Raw genomic sequence first — 16494 nt, forward strand, 5'->3', positions numbered from 1 at the left:
TACGGTCCCGTGTTTTGTGCTCGAGGCCCGCTGCTCCTGCACTAGCAGGTAACTACAGCCCTGGCTACGATGCTGTAGCTGTATGTTCCCGGCGTTGTTAAACAATTTGTTTATTTTACGACATGGATACTTTGTTGTCCTCTCGAAAGTGTTCAGTTTTGTACTTAGTCCAATTTTGGATCGGTACTACACAGCATTGTACGCAGGGCTAGTAAACTGCCCTGTCTGTTTTGACCAAAGTATACTGGTGTCATGGTTGTGGTCACCTCGACCAAGCCCTGGTACAAGATTCACTTCGACCTTGTCATCTTTCACAATATTAAATATATAATACAACTTGCCCGGGAAGGTTGATGGTATTTCTATGAAAAATATGCTTGCTTTAAATGAAAAATTAAACACTTTGATAGGCAAAGTGCGGGCACCATGATAGACTTAGTTCAAGTCGGTGAATTTTACTCAACTATAAAACACATGAATCACAGTCTTGAACCAAGTCTAGCACCATGACAGCGTCTGTGCGTGATCTGCGTGGACATGGAGCGAGAGTCTCCGACCCTCGAAACTAATATACCTGCACCAAACGATTGTGATTTACATGTGTTTTAAAGGACAAGGATCGAAGTAACCTGCACCCATGGAGCGGTCAGTTTCTGTGGACGGCTATACGTGCTTTCCCAGAGGTCCACAATACCGTGACCCCTGAACTTTAACAGCGACCTATTTATATTGACACCGAGTGCGGCCAATGCCGGCCGGCGGCATGTGTTGTTTCATCACCGTCCCTCCAGGGACAGTGTGGTTTCATATATCAGCTTGAACATGGCTCATCAAAGAGATTACATAATATTGAAAAACTAAAAAACTTGAAAACTACTTTGGAAATCTGAACAAATTTATCACAGATTTATGGATAAGAACAGAAAAAAATCAAAGAAATTTGTGATGACTTCTCTGACATCCATTTTGACATGATGTAGTTTGTGTTTGATTCAGTTTCTTTTCTCTTCAAGTGTGCCTTGATGCGCATTTTAACCTTTGGAACTTCATGATAATAATCAAAGCAACGAATTGCCATAGTTATATCAAGGGCGAGTAATTTTCCCTGGGCATTTGAAATTGAAAAGTCAAACAACAAGTTCTTCAGTTTTAAAATATATTTTAAAGCCCGCAAGCTTACTTGCGTAGTGACTGAAAAATATTCAAAGAGCACTAAGCCGCTTACTGTTGCCGTCTGATTGTCTTTGGGTGAACTTTTCGATAACCTAACCTTTAATTTTTGAGGTGAAAAAGTCCCAATTTACACAGATCTTTTGAGTTTGTCAGTGTCTTGCTATTTTTTTTGTGATAGGAATACATTTAGTGGTGCGGCATGGCAAATCCATTGTGCATTTTTTGATAAAAGCACTAAATTTGGCTCAGATGTGTCTTACTATGTGTTGAACAAAATCAGATACCGAGCCACTGAAAATCTGTTGAAGCGTTGCCATGGCAACCATTTTACAATTTTTTTTGAACTTTTCTTAATCGCCTGACTTGTTAAACGGGTAAGTACAGACAAAAACACAATTCTTGTGCATAAAATGCACGGTATTAGATCCTATCAAAGGACGACACTATGTCAGCAGTCAAGAAATATTAGGCCATGGGCTAGAGGGGTCTACATGCACCTCTAGGATATCAAATTGTATTTATAGAAGCCTTAGGATATCTAGATTATGAAATAAAATTTAACAGAAAAAATGGGATGCAATAACTGTTACGGTTGTGTTTTGAGGAGTACCACAAAATCACTATTTTGCGCATACCCACGTGCATTTGTCTGGTAGTACTTGTAAGTCATCTGCTAAGCTTTTTTTAACATAACCTGACTTGTTGGGTATCATTGGAAATGGAAATTTATTCTCCTTTCAAATGACATGTAATATGCAATATCTTCCACAGACTTTTTTATGAAATGGGACCAAAACTTACCCGATACCCCAAAGTTTGCAATACAAGTTATAGCTTATCTCAAATTATGCCAATGTTTACCTTGGCATAATACAAAAGGCAATGCTTTGTATGATATCTGTTTTATTTGCTACAGGGACATGTTAATCATGTGAAATAGACTTGTGACAGAAAAAAATATTGGGATGCTATAGCTCTACCGGTCATATTTTGAAGGGTACCGCAAAATCACAGTATTGCCAATTCTAATGTGTTTTCGTTCAACCTGTCTTATTGTAAGTCATCTGCTGAGCTGAACTGTTAACATAACATGGCTTAAAGGGTAACATTATGAAGTAATTTTCTTCTTCTTTCAGATGACATATTGTAATATACAATATCTTCCATAGTTTTTATAAAAAATGTCCAAAACTTACCCTATATCCCAAACTTTACATTGCAAATTACTGTCACTGCTTATCTCAAATTCTACCAATTTGTACCTAGACATATTACGAATGGCAATGCTTTGCATGAAATCTGTTTTATTTGCTACAAGAATATGTTTAAATATGAAATAGACTTTTAACAGCAAAAATATCGGGATGCAATGGCTGTTACGGTCATGTTTTGAAGGGTATCTTAAAGTCAAAGTATTGCGAATCGCATCTTTTTTGTTAAGCGTGTCTCCTTGTAAGTCATCTGCTGAGCTTATATTTTAACATAACATGGTTTATGGGGTAACATTGAAAAGTAATTTTATTCTTCTTTTGGATGAAATATTGTAATATGAATATCTTCCACTGTTTTTATAAAATATGACCAAAACTTACCCCATACTCCAAACTTTATTGAAAATTAATGTCACTGCTTATCTCAAATTCTACAACCCTTTTACCTAGACATATAATAATAGGCACTGCCTTGTATGAAATCTCTTTTATTTACTACGGGAACGCGTCATAAATATGAATTATACTTTTAACAGAAAAAATATTGGAATGCAACAGCTGTTACAGTCATGTTTTGAAGGGTATTTTGAGACTCACTGATATTTTTGTTAAACCAGTGTTCGTTTACGTCATCTGCTGAGCCTAACTTATACATAACGGTAACCTGGTTTATGGGGTTTTATTAGTAAAGCAATTTTTTCTTCTTTAAGATGACATATTGTGATATGCAATATCCTTTATAGTTTTCATGAAATAGGACCAAGACTTATCTAATAGTAATACACCAAAAGATTAAATAAAAAATGATCTCTTATCTTACACTCCACCATTTTTGCTACACATAATACAGATAGCAATATAATGCTTATATGAAATCAGTTTTGTTTGTAACAAACGTATGTCAAAAATATGACATGAACCTTTAACGGGAAGATAATATGATTTAGTAGCCATTGGGGTCATATTTGAAAGGGTATCCAGATATGGCAAATTTCCTGAAACATATGGTTTTTTTTATCAAACACGCGTTTATGAAAGTAGTCAGCCAAAATCATTGTCACAGATGATCTCAAAATATTATCAACATCGCATATCAAAGTAGTTTGTTTCAAGTTTGCTTTGTAAGATTGGAACTAAAAAGTTCTTATGTGACAATCTAATTTAGTGTTATTGGCAGAGCAAATTTTTGAAAACAAAACCATGGTGTGCATTATACCCGCTGTAAAGGAGATGAAAAAAAAGAAAGGCATTATACTGAATTATACAACCAACTGATTGAGGAGCAAGGTGTGGAACTGTGCCTTTATATGTTTTGTCTGCTAAACTGTATGTAAAGTCTATTTGGCTATTAAACTATAATATTTTTGTAAACATCTGATTTTCTTCTGAAAATGCCAAAAAAAATTAGCGGCAGCGGAAACACAAATCAGACATATGAACTCTTATCAAATGTCATAAATAGCATTTTTGTAAACAGAATTTAAAATGCTATAACAAATGGCCTATTGTGGTTTCATTAATTGAAATGTTCACTTAATTGCAGGAAATAATGGTCAGATTCAGCTGTGGCAGTTCCTACTTGAGTTGCTGACAGACAAGGATGCCAGGGATTGCATATCATGGGTTGGTGATAATGGTGAATTCAAACTGAACAACCCAGAACTTGTTGCTCAGAAATGGGGTGCTCGGAAGAACAAACCTACCATGAACTATGAAAAGTTGAGTCGTGCATTGAGATACTACTATGATGGAGACATGATTGCCAAGGTCCACGGAAAAAGATTTGTTTACAAGTTTGTTTGTGACTTGCGCAGTTTGATGGGATACAATGCTGCAGAGCTGAATAAACTAGTCACAGACTGTGCTCAGAAACAACAACACCAAGCTGTCATCAGTAGGATGAAATCAGGCAAATGATTAGTGTTAGAATTTATTTTATACTTTGTGCATTTTATAAGCTCAGCTGTCAGAGATGTGAGGTTTATGTGTAGCTCATATGAAGGGTAGGTGAATGTGACATGGGCTGTCCATCATCTGTCATCTGTTATTCTCCATCAACTTCTTCTGAGAAAACAATGCCTAGATATCTTTCATATTTTATGTGCAAGTTACTCAGGTTAACTGTACTTTTATGTGTCAATATGAAGAGGATATTTGCATATGCAACTTTTGGAGACCAGCATTCTGTTTCTAGTCAAAGATCATTTTTAGGTTCTACAGACTGTAGTCTATAGAAGCTAATGGGATGGGTATCCGTCCGGCGTCTGGCGTCAGTCTGTATGTATATATGTATGTATGTATGTATGTATGTATGTATGTATGTATGTATGTATGTCTGTTTGTTTGTTAGGCGTCCGTCCACTCAAATATCTTGAGAACCGCAGTACTAATTGATTTGATATTTGTTGTGTTGATGAAAAATATGATTTTGAGAAACTATTTTTTTTAATTTTTTGATATTGTTGAAAATATGCAAATTAGTGCCAAAAAAGGCGTTTTTGGTAAAAAATCTTCTTCATAACCGCTAGTCAGACAGCTTTGTTATTTGGTATAAAGGTCCCAAGGGATAACCCAACTTTGATTTGTTCAAATTGTGATGAAATATGCAAATCTGTACATGTATATCTGTATTGAAATTTGATGAAATCTTCAATTTTTGTATTTTATGGTCAATATTTGCCATTTTTGGTCAAAATATTTGTTTCTTGAAAGTTACTCATCTGATAGCTTTGATATTTGGTATACAGGTTCCCAGGCTTTATCTCAATATAATATATTGAAATTATGATGAAATCATCAATTTTGTATTTTTGAAGCTTATTTTGTCAGGCCATCCTGAAATGAGCTATCAAAGATATCCACCTTCTTCATCAATGCATGTGTCGCAAAAAGTTATTCTGGACATAACACAGCAGAGCTCTGTGAACTGTTAGATTGCTTGTTTTTTGAAAACCACTGGTCAGACAGCTTTAATTTTTGGTTTACAGGTCCCTAGGATGACCTCACTGAGATAATTTCATACAGTCAGGTGTTACGTGCAGAGAAAACGAACAAAAGGGTGAACTCAGCAGTTTCCGTTTAAACAAAATTTATTACGAAAACAAAACTAATTGCTAAGTTAGGGACAGAGTACAAGCTTTAAAAGTGTACAGACTACTTATCTCAGCTGGGACGGCAAAGCTCCAGTCTCAGAGTTGTAACAGTCAGTTGGATGAATGAACAGTCCTTGCAGGCTTGAAGCTGCACAAAGTCCACAGTATAAATCCAGCGTTGGCAGTGAAGGTCTTGAAAAGTCTTGAGAATGACTACTGCTGGAGTTTAGTAACACACAAGAGACACGATCCCAAAAGTCTGACTGGAAGCTGTGCACGTCCCTTTTATAAAGGCATATAAGAACAATCTAGAACTTTTATTGACATGCTAATTACTGTTCTAAAATTATCTCCCTTACACAACTAATCAACTTTCCAGAACATTCCAAACATGACTAATTGAATTCAAGGTTGTGAGGTCATCAAGGGCAGTGACCTTGAGAATGTTCTAGACTAATTGAACTCAGGTCATGATGAGTGTGGGGGAAATGACCTACATAACACACCCCCTCTTCAAAAAAAGAAAATTTTTCAAAGAAAAATCTTTCTTTTACAAATGTAATCTTGAAAAGGATTTAAGTACTCAAATTTTGTTTTACTCTAAAGTAAAATTTCTTGAAAGTGAACAACAATAAAATTTCTTGAAAGTGAACAACAATAAACTCTAAATACGAGAGAGACAGTCTGCAATTAAATTGTCTCTGCCTTTGATATGTCTAATGTCAAGATTAAACTCCTGTAACATTAAACTCCATCTTAGCAATCTCTGATTTTTGCCTTTAAATTTCTGCAGAAAAACAAGAGGGTTGTGATCAATATAAACCACTATTGGCTGATTTGAAGAAGTAACATAAACTTCAAAATGCTGTAAAGCTAATATCAAAGATAAACACTCTTTTTCAATTGTAGAGTAGTTTCTCTGGGATTTGTTAAATTTGCAAAATTTGTTAAAAATAGCAAACAGGATGATCGGTCCCATGACTATCCTCTTGAAATTTGATATCGGAAAACTCGAAATGGCACTGAATTTGGCATAAAGTATGCATTGTAAAGTCCAGTTATTTTTATTGAGTTCGATAAAGTCATTGTTCGGCAAATACTTGGCTTCCTCCTGGAGATATTCCGCTTTTGCAGGATTCAGTTCGTCTGGATGTTGTTCCACTGGATTACTGTCGCAGACATCTTCGTTGTGATGGGTGACGTTTGTCCTCGTTGGAACATCTTGAAACAGGTGTTTATATTCATGGAGCCGTTCTTTCACCTGTTGTTGTTGTTCTGGCTGGAGGTGTGCCAACTTTGTAGACTCCAGCTTCTCCAGGATTTCTGAGTTCTGAAGCTTGACCGAGCCCAGCTTTGAGTTTAGAGTATTTTCACTCAAGTCAGTTTCAGTATCACTATCTTCATAATGGTTTGAACTGACTGCACTGACAGGCTGAGTTATAGTAGGATTATCCCTATCCAAATATGGCTTAAGCATATTTATGTGACATAGCTGTTTTTGTTTTCGCCTGTCAGGTGTTATTATGATGTAATTTAAATCACTCAATTTCTTATCGATTAGATATGGCCCAAAGTAACGAGCATGGAGTGGTTTGCCAGGAATTGGAAGTAGAACAAGAACTTTTTGACCTGGTTCAAACTTCCGTTTTGAGGTGCTTTTATCATATTTGATTTTCATTGACTGCTGAGATGACTCAAGATTTTCTCTGGCTAATTCACATGCTTTAGAGAGTTTCGTACGAAAATCTGACACATATTGCAAAATATTCAGACAATCATCATCGTCTGATAGGAATTTCTCTTTAACGAGCTTAAGTGGGCCACGGACTGTATGTCCAAATACAAGCTCAAATGGGCTAAAACCAAGAGATTCTTGAATTGACTCTCTAACAGCAAAGAGCAAAAAATGAATTCCTTCATCCCACTGCTTCTCTGTGTCAAACAGTAGGTCCTAATCATGTTTTTCAAAGTTTGATGAAATCGCTCAAGAGCACCCTGACTTTCTGGATGATAGGCGGAGGACCTATACTGTTTAATGCCTAGCTGATCCATTACTTGTTGAAAAATACCAGACATAAAGTTGGAGCCTTGATCGGACTGGACACATTTAGGGAGGCCAAATAAAGTGAAAAATTGACTAAAGCTCTCACTATAGTCTTTGTCTTTATATTTCTCAGTGGTATGGCTTCTGGGAACCGAGTTGATGTACACATAATTGTCAACATGTACTCATTTCCTGATCTTGTTTTTGGTAAGGGGCCAACACAGTCTATTAGAATCCTACTAAATGGTTCTTGAAATGCAGGAATTGGCTGTAAAGGGGCCTTTGGAATGGTCTGATTCGGCTTTCCTACCATCTGACATGTGTGACAAGTTTTACAGAAATGTGTTACATCCTGCCTGAGATTAGGCCAATAAAAGTGACTGAGAATTTTATGATAAGTTTTCCTTACTCCCAAATGACCAGCCCAGGGCGTTTCATGGGCCAGGCGCAATATTTCAGCACGGTAGGGCTTTGGAACCACAATTTGATGTTTTATAGCCCAATCGTCATCAACCAAAACATCTGGAGGTCTCCATTTACGCATGAGAATACCAGATTTTGTATAATAGGAAACAGAGCTATCTGAAGTTTTACCTTCATCATCTACCCTGTCAAACAAAGACAAAATATCTGGGTCTTTGTGTTGTTCTGCAATGAGATTTGATCTAGAAAATGTCTGACTTTGGTCAGCAGAAGTTTTACTGGAAGTTTCAAATCCACGAGGGATAACGGAATGATCCGTGTCAAACACCTGACTGAGAAAGGTGTCATTTAAGTCAACATCTGTGACATTATTTTTGAGAGTATTTTGATTCTCGGAAGTTTTCTTTGTCATGGCTCGAGTAATGGCACATGAAGGAAATAAATCGGGTATCTCTTGTTCAATTGGCTCTGGATCCTGATCTAAACTAGGATTATCAGTCACAAGTGGATTAGTAATGACCTTGTCCCCGGCAAGGTCGTTTCCAAGAAGAAGGTGAATCCCTTCAAAAGGCAAAAAAAGGCCTAATACCTAAAGTCACAGGTCCAGAAACAAAGTCCGAAGACAAATAGACATTATGGAGAGGAACAGGAATAAAGTCATTGCAATCTACCCCCTTAATAAGAACTTTAGAACCTGAAAATGACTTTTCAGAAAACGGCAGGGTATCTGCCAACAAAAGAGACTGGGAAGCCCCGGTATCTCTTAAAATTTGACAGGGGTAGCGGAAGAGAAATCACTAGAAAGTGATATAAAACCATCGTGAATAAATGGTTCGAAAATACCCATAATGCTATCTTGAGAAGAATTGACCTTGACCTCATTAATTGGGGATGAGAGGGTTTAACCTCAGAAAATGTGTTGCACACATTATTAGACTCTAATTGAGTTGATGAAGAAATAAAGCCGGTGGGCTTAGATCCACTTTGACCACTTTGACCTTCACGTTTTCTTTCAATTTGAAACACTCTGACATTAAATGGCCGTCTTTCTTACAATAATTACAAGAAAGTGTACCAAACTGTTTTTCAGAAGGAGATTGAGACTTGGGATCTGATGATGTGGGAGTGTTACTTGAACTCTGTGAACTGTTGTCATTGATTTCCTACTCTCCTTTGAAAAATTCTTGGATGAAAAGGAGGAGTTAAATTTACCTGCATTGTTTCTGTATGAAAAGGACTGGGATGGTTTGCTGAGAAATGAAGATTTGTGGGTCAATGAATAATCATCGGCCAAACGTGCAGCAACCTCCAATGTATCTGCCTTTTGTTCATTGATAAACGTCTTGATGTCACTCCGGATGCACCTCTTAAATTCTTCAATCAAAACAAGCTGTCGTAATTTGTCATAATTCTGACTGACCTTTTCAGAAGAGCACCAACGATCAAACAGTTGTTCTTTTGTTCGAGCAAATTCAACATAAGTTTGATCCTTCACCTTCTCACAATCCCTAAATTTCTGACGGTAAGCTTCAGGCACCAACTCATAGCCCTTGAGAATTAATTCCTTCACAGAATCATAATTTGAAGCCTGCTCTACTGACAACTGAATGTAAATTTCTCTGGCTTTACCCACCAAAGCACTCTGCAAAAGCATAGACCAGGACTCCTTAGGCCAATCCAGACTCTGAGCAATTTTCTCAAAATGAAGGAAATATTTATCAACATCCTTTTCTTGGAAAGGGGGAACTAACCTGAAATGCTTAGTGATGTCAAAATTGTCTGAAGGGAAGAATTTTCCTGACTTTCTAAGCTCTAAACGTCTCATTTCTAACTGCAGTCGGTGTTCTGCTAATTCTCTTTCCTTTTCTTTTTCCTCTCTTTCTTTCTCCCTTTGTCTTTCTTCCATTTGCAATTCTTTTCTTTCATTTCCAATTCCCTCTTTTTCTGTCTTTCTTCCATTTCTAATCTTTCCTGCCTTTCTTTTTCTTTCTGTCTTTCTCATTTGCAATTCTTTTTCTTTCATTTGTAATTGCATTTGTATTTTTTCTTTTTCTAATGCCAATTTTTAAGCTCCAAATCTGCCTGAATTTCTAATTCTAATTTTTGAGTTCGAAGGAAGACTCAGGCTCATAATCTTTTAAGGCAGACTCTTCAAAATGGCCAGAATTAACTAAATGTTTTGCAATCTTGAATTGAATTTCTCGCTTGCGCATAGATCTTTTGACATCTACTTTAAGGAAATTTGCCAGTGCTATGAGGTTGTCTTTTCTGAGGGAATTAATGTCTAAATTAGTGTCCTATCAATTCGTCTGGTCATCCATAAATTCGTCTGGCTTAAATTCCGCCATGATTAAATTTCGCTGAGTTCACAGTATACAGTAGTTTTGAAAAGGCTGGCAAAATGTTGTCAAACGGCTCAAAATATTCGTATCCCGGACGAGCCCCCAATTTTGTTACGTGCAGAGAAAACGAACAAAAGGGTGAACTCAGCAGTTTCCGTTTAAACAAAATTTATTACGAAAACAAAACTAATTGCTAAGTTAGGGACAGAGTACAAGCTTTAAAAGTGTACAGACTACTTATCTCAGCTGGGACGGCAAAGCTCCAGTCTCAGAGTTGTAACAGTCAGTTGGATGAATGAACAGTCCTTGCAGGCTTGAAGCTGCACAAAGTCCACAGTATAAATCCAGCGTTGGCAGTGAAGGTCTTGAAAGTCTTGAGAATGACTACTGCTGGAGTTTAGTAACACACAAGAGACACGATCCCAAAAGTCTGACTGGAAGCTGTGCACGTCCCTTTTATAAGGCATATAAGAACAATCTAGAACTTTTATTGACATGCTAATTACTGTTCTAAAATTATCTCCCTTACACAACTAATCAACTTTCCAGAACATTCCAAACATGACTAATTGAATTCAAGGTTGTGAGGTCATCAAGGGCAGTGACCTTGAGAATGTTCTAGACTAATTGAACTCAGGTCATGATGAGTGTGGGGGAAATGACCTACATAAGTCAGGAAATACTTAATTTTGTATCCATGTCTATAGTAGCTTCAGGGACTTTGGCCCTATGTATGATACGACTGAAGGTAAGTTGCTAGACAGGTGAAGATGATATTTGGTAACAACATGTCTGAATTATGTACAGGTTTCTCATTTGTCAATTTTAAGTCAATCTATAGTGTTAGGTTTTCAGTAATCGGTTAATGTGCAGTCACTTAAATATATGGGTTTTTTTGAGAGGTGAGTAAACAATAAGTTGTATGGTGTTGGGGTTATGATATACTGTCTGCTGATTTATTTTCATCAGTAAAAGTGATAGCTCATTTAAGAAAAACACTATTAGTGAGTATGAGAGTCATGAAAAGTAAGAGTTGATGGCTAAATACAATCATAGTGTGTACTTTTCTATACCTCAGCAATGTTTTTGTGCTTTGCCCACCATTATACCCGACTTCAGATTTCCAGTGCAGTTTTTTCTCACAATAAATCTTATTTTCTGCCTCACACTCAAACATTTTGTAACGGTTATTCATTAAATGTGTATAATCTGTTTAGGGGATAACAGTACTTAAGTTCAGTGGGATTAGCAACTGTTTGTGAACAGATTAGTAATGTTGGTGGAAATGAATGTCAACAGAAAGTGGTACTGTAAAGGGGGGTTTACACGTGTGAGTTAAGTCCGGAGTTGACACCGGAATAAATTTAAACCTGTGTCAGTTGGACGTGTAAACAGACAACACCGAACTAACAAAGAACTAAATTAATTCGGTGTCAGAGGGCTGGTCCAGGTTCGGTGCTCCGTACTAAACAATGGCCTATTTACACGTGTGACCAGAACACCGAACTAAACGCCGAACTATATCCTGTGTTCGGTTCGGTCATTACCACAATGGACGGTGTTCAAGTAAGAAGCTCTCGCGATCGCGGCAACAATTGGTCACAGGAAGAGATCAGGCTACTAATTTCAATCTGGAGAGACGAAAACGTCATCCGTATGATGGACGGCACGTCGAGGGATCGGCAAGTGTATGAAGTCGTAGCTGCCAAGGCCAGGGAGAAGGGACTCGAGAGGACAGCCGAACAATGCCACAAAAAATCAAAGAGTTGCGAGCTCAGTTCAAGTCCGTGTCCAACAACCGTCGTGGTGGCAGAGCTAGAAAAACGATGCCATTTTACGATGAGTTGTAGGTAGTAAAGGGAAAGCAACTGGTAGTAAAGGGAAAGCAACTCCACACATCGTTCATATTTGGGTTGTTTGCGTTTCGTGTATGATATTGTGTATAATGTAAGTGTATATCACGTTTGGCTGTTTTATACCAAATCACAGGCGACCCAAGTATTACTGAGTTTTTCACACTGTTTTCTCTATTATTTTCTCTTCTTTCTTCATGCTCTGAATGATCGGAATAAATAAAATAAATGGTTTATATAACCTAACCTAACCTAACCTAACCTGTGACTCTTTATTTATTTTACACTCCATTACAAGGACGTATATCTCTCATACACACATGCTGTAATTAATTAGTCAACACAACTAATTATGCTAATCCGTGGACTTATCAGAGGTTGGTCAACATCGGAAAGATAGTGATATTAATGAAAAAGGAGCCTTCCCGTTTTAGTAACCATTCCTATCTTTCGCGATGTTGACCAACCCGTAAAATCCCTGATAAGTCCACGGATTAGCATAATTAGTTGTGTTGACTAATTAATTACAGCATGTGTGTATGAGAGATATACGTCCTTGTAATGGAGTGTAAAATAAATAAAGAGTCACAGGTTAGGTTAGGTTATATAAACCATTTATTTTATTTATTCCGATCATTCAGAGCATGAAGAAAGAAGAGAAAATGATAGAGAAAACAGTGTGAAAAACTCAGTAATACTTGGGTCGCCTGTGGTCAAATGTTGCTTTATTAGCCACGGCGAGACGTACCCGTAATCTACGTGTCTTGTGTTAATCCACACTGGAGCGGATAGACTACTGTGACACTACGATCCTTTGGCGCTACGTTTCGAAAACAGAGTTTTCTTCATCAGTCGCTTAAAAGTAATTTTTGATTGGTGAGACGTGCTGAATGGTTGATTGTTTTTATTTGGTAATATGTTGTTCCATTTACGTTTGATAGGGAAGCCAGAATGTCTACTGTTTGATCTTGTTGTGTTTGTGTGGGTTCGTGTGAACCTGAGTTTTTGTGAAGTTTGGTGTTTTTAAGTGTGTCGCCTATATTTCTGTTCCTTCTATATGCGATTATTGGTTGGTTTTGGAACAGTTTTTTAGTGTTTCGTCTTTTTCAAGTTCACTCCAGTTTTATGTCAGGGCTTGCTTGATTTTTGTCGTGTCGATGTACGGGCTATACATTGTAATGAAGACTACTGTATTGTTGGTGGCGTTATCTCTTTCTTTTTGTTGTTCAAGCAGTCTTTTCATGCTGTTATGATCTGTCTCTATGATAATGCGTTCTATTTCATTTTTTTATATTGTAATTTTTCACTAAATTTATTTTCACTAAATTGTGTGACTTTCTGTATAAAATCGGTTTCGTTGTTACGTGTTCTGATGTATCGTAATGTTTCACCGTTGATCAGACCTTTGAATGTTGCTGCCGGATGGCATTAGTTTCTTTGTAAGAACTGGAAAGTATCTGTTGATTTTGTGTGTGTCTTGATGTCGAGAATATTCTCTTTGTTGTATCGACGACCTTTGAAGATAGTCAGGTCTAAATATATGATTTCTTGAGAGGAGCTTTCAAACGAAAATTTGAAAGTAGGATGCATTTTGTTGATGTTTGATATGAATTCATTGAGTTCGTGTTGTATTCCGAATTTCCGATGAAAATCAGAAAAACATCGTCCCTGAACCTCAGCCAGGTCAGTATTTGTTGTTTGCATTTCAGTATTATTCTCATTTCTGTCTTGTGAAATGTAATATCTGCTATTTCTGGCAAACAACCCCATCGAGATTATTTCCGTGTAAGAGCATCCCCATATTTGCCCGTAGAATTCATCGTTGAATTCAAATGTGTTGTTTATTTAGATTATTTCTAGCAAAGCTATCATGTATTTCGTTAGTGGTTACTTGATTATGTAATTGTTTGATGATCTTTCCTGAGTTAATGCTCTGCCGACTGATTCAATTGCCTCATTATGTGGTGTATTTGTGTACATAGAAATTACATCCAGTGTTACTAGTGTCGCATTGGCCAGAACTTTGACTGTCTAAATTTTCAGTATAAGAGTCTGATCTTAACATGAAATAGATACTGAAATCAGACGGGATGAGGCCAACAATATTCTCTCCTAGTAAATTTCTTCGCCGAAGGCGTCTCGATTGGTTGACAGAACACAAAAAGAGCGTAGACAGCAGCTGTATGATGTGTGGGTCCGCCATTGCAAGCAAGCGATTGTTCTCTGGTCCAGATATCGCTGAGGGCGCTTGACCCGAACTAAATTCATACCTTGTGTATGAAGTGTAAACGTGAGATCGCTTAGATCGCTGATAAGGAATATTTACAGAACGACTAATCAGATTCCCTCAGGTTTAAAAAAATACACGTGTAAACCCACCTTAATTATATACCAGACAAAACAATTATGTCTTTATCAATTGTCAAGGGATTATATATAGAGACATATGTACTGTTGGAGTCTATGATAAGTTGAGGTTAAGCATCTCCAATCATGGGCGCACTTCATTCGGCTCGTGCAAAGATTAATTTTCAATGTAAAGACAGCTTATGCCATCTTCAAGTTATCAGGTAAGTTTTGATCATTTTTGTTGGCTTTTATTAGCACAAATGACATAGATGTGTCTGTAGAGTAGGATTTGTATGTTTATCATTATTTCGCAGTTTGAATAAAGAATTGGCAAGCCTAATGATGACAATAAATAAAACTTGACATGTTACGAGTGTGTTGTGTGGTCTAATCGTAGGTACGTGTCATCGAACTCAGAGTAGTTTTTGTGGTGAAATGTATAAATAGGGCAGAATCCAATTTGGCCACTACGCAGTAACGCACACTGTACAATCTGATTGATTTTAAACCTTTCTCGGCACTGTCATGTAGACTCCCTTGTCACTCTCTAAATCTCATAGATAGAAATAAAAGTCAAAAAATCAAGTTAACCATGGGTTTTTCGGGCTTCTTAACTGTATCTGTTGGTGTTGTTCTTTGATGTTTTCTTTCTCCTATTCTTTCTCCCACCAGGAAAATGTTCCAGTGTCTTTGTATGCATGACAGCAACAATACCTATTAATGAAGAAACAGCGGGGGTATCTTTAAAGGGAAACCTAAGTCCAGCGACTTTGATCACCCTTGAATAAAATGCAGCTCAAATTTGCAACATAATTGCACGCGCTGACGACTACGGCGCGACGAAAAGAGAAGTTGAAGTAGACGACATTTATGGAAATGAGCCCGGAATTCCATGGGCGCGAAAGGGCTCATGGGAGAAGCGTGCGTGACGTCGTCAGCGATACAGATGATTGTAGCTTGCAGCTGCAGCTGGAGGAGTACTTAGTCTGGTTCCCTGACCCATTTCCCCGGTAGAGGGCGTGGGGAAATATAGGGTCAGGTACCGGGTAGCCATCTTGAACAGAATTTTGTTCAAGATGGCGGAGGTCAGTCACCTGACAGAACATGCTACAACAAATATGGCTGCTATCATGAAAACGCCGGTCAAAATTAGACTGGATCAGAATTATGTTTGAACACTGGTATCCGAACCAAAAACATTGGCACACGAGATGGGAAACATAAACTGAAAGGATTAATCCAGAAGTACGGGGAAATAAAAGTGATTGAAGGCTGGCTGTGATATCGCATGAGTACTTGTTGCGTGTATTGAACGCGCTAGGGTCATTGAGGTCATCGCCGACTGTGGCGTGACCCCAATGACCCGAGCACGTTCGATACACGCCACAAGTACTGCTGCGATATCACAGCTAATTGAAAGCAAACTTTGTTTGAACTGTGAACGACGATTGGATGGATAGTATGGTGTCCGAATTTCGTGAAAAATGCCAGGCATCATGTCGACGTTCTAAAAGTATTAAGAGGTGTGCTAAATCACAGTGGCTAGGCCCTAAATCATGGAGGTAGAAAGTCTTTCTGTCTACCTCCACGGCTTTGTGGTACAAACAAGAAGTTGGTGTCAAGTGAGCCTGAAAGTGCGAAACCCAAGAAAGATGAGAAAAAGTTACAAGTGTTACTTTCATCCAATCACAGCTTGTTTTATTTTTACCCAATAGCGTCCATGTTTACATTAGCCGGTACCTGACCCTATATTTCCCCACGCCCTCTACCGGGGAAATGGGTCAGGGAACCAGACTAGAGGAGTACTGTGTACAGTTCAGCGTGTTCGTAAGACGACTATGGAGAGTTTGGACAGCGATATTTCTGACATTGAGTATTACTTTTCCCCGACTGAAATCAAACCATACTAATTTGAACCAAGGTATGTAATAATTGGAAAGCATCTCAAAACATCGTTCATATCTTGGTTGTTTGCGTTTTGTGTATGATTCAGCAGAGGGAGTCACT

The 16494-nt window shown here is 37.7% G+C and overlaps 1 protein-coding gene across 2 annotated transcripts in view; it reads left to right on the top strand.

Moving 5' to 3' along the window:
- LOC139126527 (GA-binding protein alpha chain-like) overlaps window positions 1-11459 on the top strand; it is a 116066-nt gene extending 104607 nt beyond the window's left edge. For both annotated transcript variants that reach the window (XM_070692583.1, XM_070692582.1), the window contains 2 exons: window positions 3928-5412; window positions 10962-11459. In XM_070692583.1, coding sequence (XP_070548684.1) covers window positions 3928-3975 — 48 coding nt within the window. In that variant the 3' untranslated portion in view covers window positions 3976-5412; window positions 10962-11459. The remainder of the gene's footprint in view (window positions 1-3927; window positions 5413-10961) is intronic.
- The last annotated feature ends 5035 nt before the right edge of the window (window positions 11460-16494 follow it).

The sequence above is a fragment of the Ptychodera flava genome (genome assembly GCF_041260155.1).
Source record: "Ptychodera flava strain L36383 chromosome 3 unlocalized genomic scaffold, AS_Pfla_20210202 Scaffold_27__1_contigs__length_13241970_pilon, whole genome shotgun sequence".
Taxonomy (NCBI): domain Eukaryota; kingdom Metazoa; phylum Hemichordata; class Enteropneusta; family Ptychoderidae; genus Ptychodera; species Ptychodera flava.